The sequence below is a fragment of the Jaculus jaculus genome, chromosome 1 (genome assembly GCF_020740685.1).
Source record: "Jaculus jaculus isolate mJacJac1 chromosome 1, mJacJac1.mat.Y.cur, whole genome shotgun sequence".
NCBI classification, from domain to species: Eukaryota; Metazoa; Chordata; class Mammalia; order Rodentia; family Dipodidae; genus Jaculus; species Jaculus jaculus.
The window spans coordinates 273,483,432-273,496,094 of NC_059102.1; the positions used below are offsets into that span (position 1 = coordinate 273,483,432).

A 12,663-nucleotide genomic window follows, 5' to 3' on the forward strand; every position below is an offset into this window, starting at 1 on the left:
TCACTTGACTTCTATTTAATATTTATTTTGTGAATTCTCTCGGGTATTTTTTTCTGTTGAAAGTATGAAGCAATCACAAAGGCTATTTTTTAGACTACACTGACATCTAGTGGTAAAGACTGGAAAGGGTGTTCAGGTACAGCCAGATTGTAAGATTGATTTGCTTAGAGTCCCAGAGCCACGAATGTAGATAGCTCCTACAGCCTGGTTGGTACATGTAATAGGAAAATAAATAAATAAGTAAGCAAGCAAGCAAGTAAGTAAGTAAGTAAGTAAGTAAATAAATATCCAAGGTCAGATAGAGCAAAGCAGAAACAGAGAAAGGTAAGAAAGTCATTTTTTTTTAAAAAAGTATTTTTTAAAAAATAGTTTTTAAAATTTATTTGAGAGAGAAAGAAGCAGAGAGAGAGAGAGAGAGAGAGAGAGAGAGAGAGAGAGAGAGAGAGAGAGAGAGAGAATAGCGCACCAGGGCCTCTAGCCACTGCAAATGAACTCCAGACACATGTGCCACCTTGTGTATCTGGCTTACATGGGTCCTGGAGAATAAACCAGAAGTCCTTTGCTTTGTAGGCAAACGCCTTAACCACTAAGATACTCTTCAGCCCTAAACAAGCCTTTTACATTTTGACTCTTTTTATTAAGATTTACTTTTATTTATTTATTAGAGACAGAGAGAAAGGGAGAGAGGCAGAGAGTGAGAATGGGCGCACCAGGGCCTGTAGCCACTGCAAATGAACTCCAGATGCACGCGCCACCATGTGCATCTGGCTTACGTAGGTCCTGGAGAGTCGAACCTGGATCCTTAGGCTTCGTAGACATATGCCTTAACTGCTAAGCCATCTCTCCAGCCCGCTTTTTACGTTTTTAAATTTTTATTTATTTAAGAGAGAGAGAGAGAGGAAGGTAGTGAGAATGGGCATGCGAGGGCCTTCAGCCACTGCAAACAAGCTCCAGATACATGCACTACCCTGTGCACCTGGTTTATGTGGATACTGGGGAATGGGACCTGGGTCCTTAGGCTTCACAGGCAAATATCTTAACTGCTAAGCCATCTCTCCAGCCCCGCGTCATTTTTGTTAAGATTATTTATTTATTTATTTGAGATAGACAGAGGGGGAGAGAGCATGAGAATGAGCATGCCAGGGCCTCTAGCCACTGAAAAAGAACTCCAGACGCTTGTGCCACATGTGCATCTGGGTTATGTGGGACATGGAGAATCGAACCTGGGATTAAAGGCATGAGCCACCATGCCCTGCTATATGTGAATCTTTAGATAGAAAAAGCCAGCTACATGTTTTGAAAATATGTCACCCCTACAAGAAGGAATGCAGTTGTCCTGGAAAGAAAGTTGTGCTGGTCCCATGGGGCAGGAGCTAAGGAGAGCCTGGAGACCAGCCTCCTGGGAACTCTGTTGGTTGAGTTGGATGAGTTGCTATTATGGAGCTTAAACCCTGGGACAGCATTCAGATGCTAGTTGTATGGCCTCCCTTAGGACTTTGTGCCTCTCCCATGAGCACTTGTCACCCTTGAACGTGGGTGATGTCTGCATACAGCTGTGCACACCGGGGCGGTGGGAAGACAGTGCCTGGTGCTCATGGGCTCTTGTTGGGTGTGGTCCACAGGTCTTGGGATCCTCCTTGGCATGGCCTTGGGGAACGAGAGTTTGGAGATGTGGCCTATGACTCAGGATAAGGAGTGTGATGTTACGGGCTACCTGCGGGTCAAGCTGCAGTACAAGAACCGGCTTCAGTACATGGTAACCACATGGGCACAGTATTCTCGTTCCCAAGCCCCATGGCTCGCTTGGAACAGGGCCATGGACGTTCATCTCACCCCACCCAGGAACTACCAGCCCCAATGTTACCGTAACTCCCCTCTCCACCTTGTTTATATTTAAAATATTTTATTTATTCATTTGAGAGAGAGAGACAGACAGAGAGAAAGTGGGTATGGGCATACCAGGCACTTTTGCCACTGTAAACAAACTTCAGATGCATGCACCTCTTTGGGGAACCCATGTCGGCAGGCTTTGCAAGCAAGTGCCTTTAACCGCTGAGTTATCTCTCCAGCCCTCCTCTCCACCTCCCCACCCCCTGTAGGGTCTTCTTGCTGTAGCCTTCTTGCTGGCCTGGAATTCACTACAAAGTCTCAGGCTGGCTTCAGACTCATGGCGATCCTCCTACCTCTGCCTCCTGAGTGCTCAGAATAAAGGAATGTACCACCATGCCCAGCTTTCTAATCCATTTTTTAAAATATTATATTCATTTTAGAGAGAGAGAGAGAGAGAGAGAGAGAGAGAGAGAGCACTCCAGGGCCTCCTGCTACTGCAAACAAACTCCAGATGCATTTGCCACTTTGTGCATCTGGCTTCATATGGGTACTGGGTAGTTGAATCTGGGCCATCAGACTTTGCAAGCAAACACTTTAATGACTGAGCCATCTCTCCAGCCCTCCACCTTTTTTACCCACTATATAATCAATGTATTGGTCTGGGCCAATCCCCTTCCACCTTTCCACCATCTCCCAGGATTCCATCTCTCCTCTTTTTTTCAAGGTAGGGTCTCAATCTAGCCAATGCTGACCTGGAACTCACTCTGTATTTCCAGGTTGGCCTTGAAGTCACAGTGATCCTGTACCTCTGCCTCCCGAGTGCTGGAATTTAAGGCATGAACAACCATGCCTGGCTGTTTTTTTTTTTTTTTTTTTTTTTTTGGATACAGTATCATTATGTAGCCCAGGGTGGTTTAAAACTTGAGATCCTTCTGCCTCAGCCTCCCAAGGTCAGGTTTATAGGCATATGCTACCATGCTAAGCTCTTTAAGTCTTTTATAAGAATACTTTTTTGAGCTGGGAAAATGGCTCAGTTGATAAAGTGCTTGCCATGCAAGTCCGAGTTCCTGGGTTTAGATCACCAGAACCCATGTAGAGCTGGATGTCATAGGGGTATCTGTAACCCCAGTGTGCCTACGGTGAGATGGGAGGTGGGGACTGGAGAATCCGGCAGAAGCTTGTGGGTCAGCTAGCAGGGTGAATGAGAGATTCCACTTCAAACAAGGACTGGAGTTGTCCTCTCACTTCTACACGTGTTGTGAATGCCCATCTCACACACACACACACACACACACACACACACACACGATTATCTATTGAGAAGGAATTCACTTACAAAGGACCCATTGAAAGTGTACACCTCATTGGTGCTTAGTGTGTCCACAGAGTTTGTAGCTGTTCCCTTGGTAAACTTTAAAACACATCTCCCTCATTCCTAATGTAGCATGTCTTCGTGAAAGTCCTGGGTCCACACCTTGGACCTGAAACTTCTGAATGTACTGTGTCTCAGTCGAAAGTCTTCAGTGCAGTTGGCCAGGGCTGTCGCCACACTGCGGGGCTGGGCTCCTCTCCCACACCGGGCCGAGTGCATTGTCTCAGCTGTTTTTGTTTCTGACCTCATGGTTTGTTCCTGTTCCTCCCTAGAAACACTACTTCCCTATCAACTACAGGATCAGCGTGCCTTATGAAGGGGTGCTCAGAGCTGCCAACATCACCAGGCTGGTGAGGATCTTTCTTGAGCTGGAGAGCCCCTGCCCACGATGCCCTGTGGGTCCCAGCCGCAGAGGTGGACGGGGTGGAAGGCTGCCGTTCGGCTGGCCAGGGCCACTTCTTCAGCCATTGAAGCAAGCTCACGTGTGTCTTGGGCTCAGGGCTGATTGCTGTCCGCTGTGGATGCCTGTGGCTACTCCCATGCAGGCTCCAGGGGTGGGAGGTGGTCCCTGCTCAGAGGCCTATGTCTGCGGGTTCCGGTGACTTCTCTTGTCCCTGCAGCAGAGAGCCCGGGTGAGCGAGCGCGAGCTGCGGTACCTGTGGGTCTTGGTGAGTCTCAACGCCACCGAGTCAGTGCTGAACGTGCTGCTCGAGGGCCACCCGTCCTGGAAGTATCTGCAGGAGGTTCAGACGCTGCTGGAGAATGTGCAGCAGGTTCAGCAGAGCCTCATGGAGAGCCAGGTGTGTGAGTGTGCCTCTGACAGGAGCAGCCAAAGCAAAGTTCTGGAAAAGTCCTGAGGACATGAGAAATGGAGGGTGGGCACAGGAAAAGGAATGTGAAAGTAGGGGGTACTGAGAGGAGCCATTCAGGTGGGCCAGGCCGGGGAGTGGGAGAGTCCTGAGACCCTGTTTATTCAGGTGTTTTTCTCTCTCCTTTAAAAAATATTTATTTTTATTATCAAGGTAGGGTCTCATTCTGGCCCAGGCTGACCTGGAATTTACTATGTGGTGTCAGGGTGGCCTCAAACTCACAGCGATCCTCCTACCTCTGCCTCCCGAGTGCTGGGATTAAAGGCGTGAGCCACCACGCCCGGCTTCTCATTCTTTTATTTATTGTGTGTGGAGCTATAATTTGTGTGGCATGTGTGCATAAGTGTGTGCCTCATGCATATGTGTGTGGAGGCCATAGTAGGATGTTGGGTGTCTTCCTCTATTGCACTTTGTCTTTTCTTTAGATAGACTCTGACTGAACCTGGACCTCACTTTTTAAAAATAAATTATATTTATTTATTTATCTTTTTTTAACCTCATTTTTAAAAAGATTATTTATTTATTGTTTTGGTTTTTCGAGGTAGGGTCTCACCCTAGCTCAGGTTGACCTGGAATTTACTATTTCAGGATGGACTCAAACTCATGGTGATCTCCTACTTTGCCTCCCAAGTGCTGGGATTAAAGGTGTGTGCCATCACACCTGGTTTAAAGATTTTTACTTATTTATTTATTTATTAGAGACAGAGAGAGGGGGAGAGAGATACAGAGTGTGAGAAGGGGCACGTCAGGGCCTCTAGCCACTGCAAACGAACTCCAGACACATGCACCACCATGCACATCTGGCTTATGTGGGACCTGGAGAATTGAACCTGGGTCCTTAGGCTTTGCAGGCATGCATCTTAACTGCGAAGCCATCTCTCCAGCCGGATCTCACTTAAAAAAATATTTTGGGGCTGGAGAGATGGCTTGCCTGTGAAGCTTACGGACCCTGGTTCAAGGCTCGACTTCTCAGTACCCACGTAAGCCACATGCACAAGGTGGCGCATGCATCTGGAGTTTATTTGCAGTGGCTGGAGGCCCTGATGCACCCATTCTCTCTCTCTCTCTCTCTGCTTCCTTCTCTGTCTGTCTGTCGCTTTCAAATAAATAATCAATAAAAATAAACAAAAATATTTTGTGTATTTATTTGCAAGGAGAGAGAGAGAGAAAATTGGCACATCAGAGCCTCCAGCCACTGCAAACAAACTCCAGATGCATGTGTTATCTTGTGCATCTGGCTTACATGGGTACCGGGGAAGCAATCCTGGGTCCCTAGGCTTCACAGGGAAATGGCCTTAATTACTAAGCCATCTCTCCAGGCCCCTCTGTTTTTAGACTGGCTGACCAGAGGTCCTCTTGTATCTGCTCCCCTCAGCACTAGGATTGTAGGCATGCATGCTTCTGCCTTGCTTTTTTTTGGGGGGGGGGTTTCGAGGTAGGGTTTCACTCTAGTCCAGGCTGACCTGGAATTCACTGTGTATGGCGATCCTTCTACCTCTGCCTCCCCAGTGTTGGGATTAAAGGTGTGCACCACCACGCCCGACTTTTACCTTACTCTTTATGTGGGTGCTGGCAAGTCCACCCAGTCTTTTTAAAAAAAACACCTTTTGGGCTGGAGGGATGGCTTACCAGTTAAGGCGTTTGCCTGCCAAGCCAAAGGACCAAAGTTCGATTCCCCAGGACCCACGTTAGCCAGATGTACTAGGGGGCACATGCAGCTGGAGTTTGTTTGCAATAGTTGGAGGCCCCGGCACGCCCTTTTGTTTTTTCTCTCTCTCGCTCTCTTTCTCTGTCAAATAAATAAATTAATTAAAAAAAAACTTAAAAAGCACTTTTACTTTTTTTATTTTTTTATTTTTTTTAAATTATTTATTTATTTATTTGAGAGCGACAGACACAGAGAGAAAGACAGGTAGAGGGAGAGAGAGAGAATGGGCGCGCCAGGGCTTCCAGCCTCTGCAAACGAACTCCAGACGCGTGCGCCCCCTTGTGCATCTGGCTAACGTGGGACCTGGGGAACCGAGCCTCGAACCGGGGTCCTTAGGCTTCACAGGCAAGCGCTTAACCGCTAAGCCATCTCTCCAGCCCCACTTTTATTTTTTGAGGTGGGGTTTCACTCTATCTTAGGATGACCTGGAGTTCACTATGTAGTCTCAGGGTGGTCTTGAACTAATGGACATCCTTCTACCTCTGGCTCCCAAGTGCTGGGATTAAAGGCATGCACTACCATGCCCAGTTTAAAAAGCACTTTTATTTATTTATTTATTGCTTTGCAAACATAGAGAGCTAGACAGAGGAGAGAGAGAGAGATTGAGAGAATGAATGGGTGGGCCAGGGCCTCCAGCTGCTACAAACTAACTCCAGATGTGTGCTCCATCCTGTGCATCTGGTTTTACCTGGGTACTAGGGAATGGAACCTGGGTCCTTAGACTTTACAGGCAAGCACCTCAACCTCTAAGCCATCTCTCCAGTCCTACCCAATTTTTAATGGGGTGTTGGGGGTCTCTAGGTCTTCATACTTGTGTAGCAAGAGTTCTTACCAGTTGAGCTATCCTTTTAGCTCCCCCCACTTTTTTTAAGGTTTCACTCTAGCTCAGGCTGACCTGGAATTCATTATGTAGTCTCAGGGTGGCCTCAAACTCTTGGTGATTCTCCTACCTCACAGTGATCCTCTTACTACAGCTTCCTGAGTGCTGGGATTAAAGGCACATGCCACCGCACCTGGTCCCTCCTTTTTATTTATTTTTTTTTTTAGACAGAATCTCACTGTGAAGCCCTGACTGAATGGCTCTTAGGCAAGCCAGGGACTCCTCTGGCTCCATTTCCGCGTCTGAGAAAGGAGGCTCCTCTAAGAGAGGGATGTAGAGGATAGAGAAAAAAAAAAACAAAAATAAATAAAAGTTCATTCAGTCAGGGTGGTAGCACCTGCTTTAAATTCCAGCACTTTGGAGGCTGAGGTAGGAGGAAGATCACTATGAATTTGAGGCTAGTCTGGGGCTACAGAGTGAGTTTCAGGTCAGTTTGGGCTAGAGTGAGACCCTACGTAAAAAAGAAAGAGGGATGGGAGGGAAGAAGAGGTGGCGTAAAGGGGAGTTTTAGGACACCGAAACTATTCTGTATATTATGGTAATAGTGGATGCCTGACATTTTGCCTTTGTCAAAACTCATGCAAGCAAAATAAAACAGAGACGAGTTGGAAAGAAGAAGGAACTCAGTGGAGAGGAGGTCGAGGGGGACGGAGAGTGGTGAGAAGGGATTATGATCATGGTATACTGTCTATATTTACTGAAGTTGTTAGATGTTAAAAAATTAAAATACCGGGATGGAGAGACGGCTTAGCAGTTAAGGCATTTGTCTGCAAAGTCAAAGGACCCAGGTTCGATTTTATAGGACCATGTACGCCAGATGCTCAAGGTGGCACATGCATCTGGAGTTCATTTGCAGTGGCTGGAGGCCCTGGCATACCCATTCTCTCTCTTCCTGTGCCTCTCTCTCAAATAAAAATAAAATATGTATAAAAAAAAGAACCAGGTGTGGTGGTGCATGTCTTTAGTCAAGCACTTGGGAGGCAGAGGTAGGTGGATCATCATTAGTTCAAGGTTACCCTGAGACTACATAGTGAATTCCAGGTCAGCCTGGACTTCAGTGAAACCCTACCTCAATAAATAAATAAATAAATAAATAAATAAATAAATAAATAAATAAAATTAAAATACTCATGTAACACAGAGCGTGAATTAATGACTATGACTTTGGTTAAAAAATATATATAACAACAGCAACAACAACCCTAAAAGGCCTTTAATCCCAGCACCTGGGAGGCAGAGATAGGAGGACTGCTGTGAATTCAAGACCACCCTGAGGGCTGGAGAGATGGCTTAGCGGTTAAGCGCTTGCCTGTGAAGCCTAAGGACCCCGGTTCAAAGCTCGGTTCCCCAGGTCCCACATTAGCCAGATGCACAAAGGGGCGCACGCGTCTGGAGTTCATTTGCAGAGGCTGGAAGCCCTGGCGCGCCCATTCTCTCTCTCTCCCTCTATCTATCTTCCTCTCTGTGTCTGTCGCTCTCAAATAAATAAATAAATAATGAACAAAAAAATATTAAAAAAAAAAAGACCACCCTGAGACTACATAATGAATTCCAGGTCAGCCTGAGCTAGAGTGAAGCCCTACCTCAAATTCCTCCCCCAAAAGAAAAGAAAAGAAACTAAAAGAGAGGGCTTGAGATGGTTTTGCAATTAAGTCACATGCCTGTGAAGCCTAAGGACCCAGGTTCGATTCTCCAGGTCTCACATAGGACAGATACACGTGGTAGCACATGCATCTGGAGTTTGTTTGCAGTGGTTAGAGGCCCTGGTGCACCCATTCTCACTCTCTTTTCTCTCTTTCCCTGTCTCTCTGTCTCAAATAAATAAATAAATAAATAAATCTATCCTTTGTCAGGTGTGGTAGTACACACCTTTAATCCTAGAATTTGGGAGGCAGAGGTAGCATCATGAGTTCGAGGCCACCCTGAGACTACATAGTAAATTTCAGGTCAGCCTGAGCTAGAGTGAGACCCTACCTTGGAAAATAAAATAAAACTAAAGGAAAAGGAAAGCTAGGCATGTTGCTGCATGCCTGTAATTTCAGCACTCAGAAGACTGAGGCAAAAGGATGGTAAATTCCAGGTTATCTTGGGCTACACAGTAAGGCCCTGTCTAAATAAAAACAACATGAACAGAAGAGGTTTATTTTGTTCAGTAGGGTTGACTTGAGGCCTTGTATATCCTTTGTAAAATCTGAGTTGTAAGATGTAAACTGGGCTGATGCTGCCTGCTTGAAGTCTCAGCATTTAGGAGGCTGAGACAGGAGGATCACTATAAATAGGAGAGACCATCCCAGAGGATGGGGTTCAATAGCCAGCTAGCCTAGCCTAATCGGCAAGCTCCAGGCTAATGAGGCACTGTCTCAAAAAAAAAAAAAAAAAAGAAAAGAAAAGAAAAGTGGGGCTGGAGAGATGTCTTAGCAGTTAAGGCACATGCTTTTGAAGCCTAAGGACCCAGGTTCCATTCTCCAGGTCTCACGTAAGCCAGATGTACATGGTGGCACATGTTTCTGGAGTTTGTTTGCAGTGGCTAGAGGCCCTGGCGTGCCCATTCTCACTCTCTCTCTCTCCCCCACCCCTCTCTCTGTCTCTAACAAATAAAAATAAATCTTAAAAAAAGTGGATAGCATTCTTGAGATATGACACTTTAGGGTTGTCCTCTGGCCTCCACATGCATGTGCAATCACACACATGTGCATCCCCAGACTTAAACATCAACATATATAAACATGTACACACACAAACTAAACCAACAATAACAACAACAAAACCTGGGCTGGAGAGATGGCTTAGTAGTTAAGGCGCTTGCCTGCAAATCCAAAGGACCCCAGTCCTACTCCCTAGGACCCACGTAAACCAGATGCACAAGGGGGCACATGCATCTGGAGCTCAATTGCAGTGGCTGGAGGCCCTGGTGTGCCCATTCTCTCTCTATCTGCCTCTCTCTCTAATAAATAAATAAATAAATAAATAAATGAATAAATGTTTAAAAAGAGAAAAGGAAGGCCAGATGGCACACGCTTTTAACCCCAGCACTCGGGAGGCAGAGGTAGGAGGATCACTGTGAGTTTGAGGCCACCCTGAGACTACATAGTGAATTCCAGGTCAGCCTGAACTAGAGAGAAAGAAAGGAAAGAAAAGAAAGAAAGGAAAGAAGGAAGGAAGGAAGGAAGGAAGGAACCATACCCCGAGTCATAACAGGGAGGATCATGTGTCCATGCAGGGCTGCTCCTCCACCAAACCTCCTTAGGCCCCTGGCGCACACCTGCTGCCTGCTCAGCCAGCTGCCTGGCTTCCTCAGTCCAAGCAGAACATCTGACACCAAGTGTGAGCTTCCGCTGATGAAAGGGCTCAGGGACCAGCAACTGTTTTTGCAGCTGTCTAGAACTGCTCCTGGGTCAGTTTTCTCAGTTTCTGCCAAAAAGTTCTCAGGAATTGGCTCTTCTGTGCTCATGGGCAAGATGGAAACCCCAGGCACAGTGATCTGGTCTGAGGAAGACACTTTGCCCTTGCTTTACCTGCAGAGCAGGCTCTGAGAGGCTCTTGGGGGCTGGAGCTTGAGGAGGAGGATATGACGGCCTTAGCCCTCCCCACCTGGACCGGCCCACTTGAGACAAGTCTTGCACAAACAGATATTTTACTATTTACTGTTTGTCCCTTACTGCCACCCCATCGCTGGGGTTTGAACTCAGGGCCTTGGGGATAGAAGGTGCATATCTCCTCTATCACTGAGCTACACTTCCAGCCCTGTAGCCAGCTTTTAAAATTCTCTTCTCGGGCTGCGGAGATGGCTCAGCAAATGAAAGCCCCCGCTGTGAGCATGAAGGCCTGAGACCACCTGAGTTCGATTCCCCACTCATTTAAATGGGTGGGTGTGGCCATATGTGGTGGTATCTCCAGTCCTGTAGGGAGTACAGATTGGAAACTCTCTGGGGCTCATGAAAACCATAGCTCTGCATTCAGAGAGAGACTCCTTCTCAAAGAAATATGCAGATACACTCAATGTTCTCTGAACAAACAAATCAGACCAAACAAGTTCATCCATTGGGTTGGGGATATAGCTCAGTGGTAGAGTGATTGCCTAGCACTTGTGAGGCCTTGAGTTCAAACCCCAACTCTGTTTTTTTTTCCCTCCAGGTAGAGTCTCACTCTAGTCCAGCAATTCACTATGTAGTCTCAGGGTGGCCTCGAACTCATGGCGATCCTCCTACCTCTGCCTCCCGAGTGCTGAGGTTAAAGGCGTGTACCACCACACCCAGCCTCAAACCCCAACTCTGGAACAAAGTTTATTTTAACTGAGTGGAATTTCTGGGTCATGTGGTGACTCTAAGTCAAACTTTATTTATTTATTTGAGACAGAGATAGAGAATAGACAGGGAAAGAGAGAGAGAGATAATAGGTACACCAGGGCCTACAGCCACTGCAAATGAACTCCAGATGTGTACGCCCCCTTGTGCATCTGGTTTACGTGGGTCCTGGGGTACTGAACCTGAGTCCTTTGGCTTTGCAGGCAAGCACCGTAACTGCCAAGCCATCTCTCCAGCCCTCTAAGTTAAACTTTTGAGAAACTGCCAGATATTTGTTTCTGATGTTTTTTATTTTTGTTTTATTTTTCGAGGTAGGGCTGACCTGGAATTCACTAAGTAGTCTCAGGGTGGCCTCCAACTCAAAGCGATCCTCCTCTCTCTGCCTCCTGAGTGCTGGGATTAAAGGTGTGCGCCACCATGCCTGGCTGTTTCTGGTGTGTGTGTGTTTTTTTTTTTTTTTGGTGGGGGGAAGAGGTGGGGGAGGAAATAGGGTTGACTTCTAGTTTAGTTTCCTTTTCTTTTCTAGCCTAGGTTGATCTAGAATTCACTATGTAGTCTCAGGCAGGCCTCAAACTCCTCCTACTTCTGCCTCCCGAGTGCTGGGGTTAAAGGCGTGCGCCCGACACACAACTAGTTCTTTTTCTTTTAGTCAGTTTCCACTATGTGGCCCTGGCTGGCCTCCAGCATGGAAATGTGCAGTCCTCCTCCATCGGCCTCGTGAGTGTTGGGGTTACAGATGTACACAGCCACTTCCAGCTTCAGGTTTTTTCTGCGTGAAGCATTTGGAAGAACATTTGCTGTCTTCTGTCCTAATTTTGAGTGTTTCTGGCAGCACACTGGTTCTGGCTGGTCATCAGGGCAGCCCGGTTCTCCCTGGAGAGCGAGTGGGTGGTGAGTTGGGTCTCCTTTCCTTTCTGTTAGCCTCATTCCACCTTCGAGTATAGCTCGTCCTCCCTCCCCCTCTTTCTTTCTTTCTGAGACAGGATTTCACTGCAGTCCAGGCTCAGCTAGAACTCATTTTGTAGCCCTGGCTGGCCTCAAACTAATGGCAAGCCTCCTACTTCAGTCTCCCATGTACCTTAGCGTGTCCCTTTCTAGGTCTGCTGTAACAGATTAGCTCAATATGGGTGTCTTAAAACAGCAATGTCTTCCCTCACACTTCCAGAGGAAGTTCAGAGTCAAGGTGCTGGCAGGGCTGTGCTCCCCACAAAGGCTGCAGGGGAGGATTTGTCCTTGCTTCTTCCAGCCTCCGGGAATGTTGTGTGTTTCTTGGTTTGGAACTTCCTTCCAACCTCTGTTTCAGTCTTTTTTTTTTTTAATTAATTAATTAATTATTTTTTTTATTTACTTGAGAGCAACAGACACAGAGAGAAAGACAGATAGAGGGGGAGAGAGAGAATGGGCGCGCCAGGGCTTCCAGCCTCTGCAAACGAACTCCAGACGCGTGCGCCCCCTTGTGCATCTGGCTAACGTGGGACCTGGGGAACCGAGCCTCGAACCGGGGTCCTTAGGCTTCACAGGCAAGCGCTTAACCGCTAAGCCATCTCTCCAGCCCCTCTGTTTCAGTCTTTACATGGCCATTGCCTCTGTGTTTCTGTCTCAGCAACCTTTCTCTGTAAGGACATGACTGGGGATGCATAAGGCCCTGTGTTCTATTCCCAGCACTCAAGAAAGAAAGAAAGAGAGAAAGAAAGAAGGAA

General features: G+C 47.0%; 1 protein-coding gene across 3 annotated transcripts in view; it reads left to right on the forward strand.

Moving 5' to 3' along the window:
- Positions 1-12,663, forward strand: part of Il34 (interleukin 34) — a 120,399-nt gene that overhangs the window by 105,844 nt on the left and 1,892 nt on the right. Inside the window, exons 3-5 of one of the 3 annotated variants that reach the window (XM_045142131.1) lie at positions 1,623-1,756; positions 3,475-3,552; positions 3,823-4,002. In XM_045142131.1, the coding sequence (XP_044998066.1) occupies positions 1,623-1,756; positions 3,475-3,552; positions 3,823-4,002 (392 nt within the window). The remainder of the gene's footprint in view (positions 1-1,622; positions 1,757-3,474; positions 3,553-3,822; positions 4,003-12,663) is intronic. The other 2 variants (XM_045142132.1, XM_045142133.1) reach the window with 2 other exon arrangements.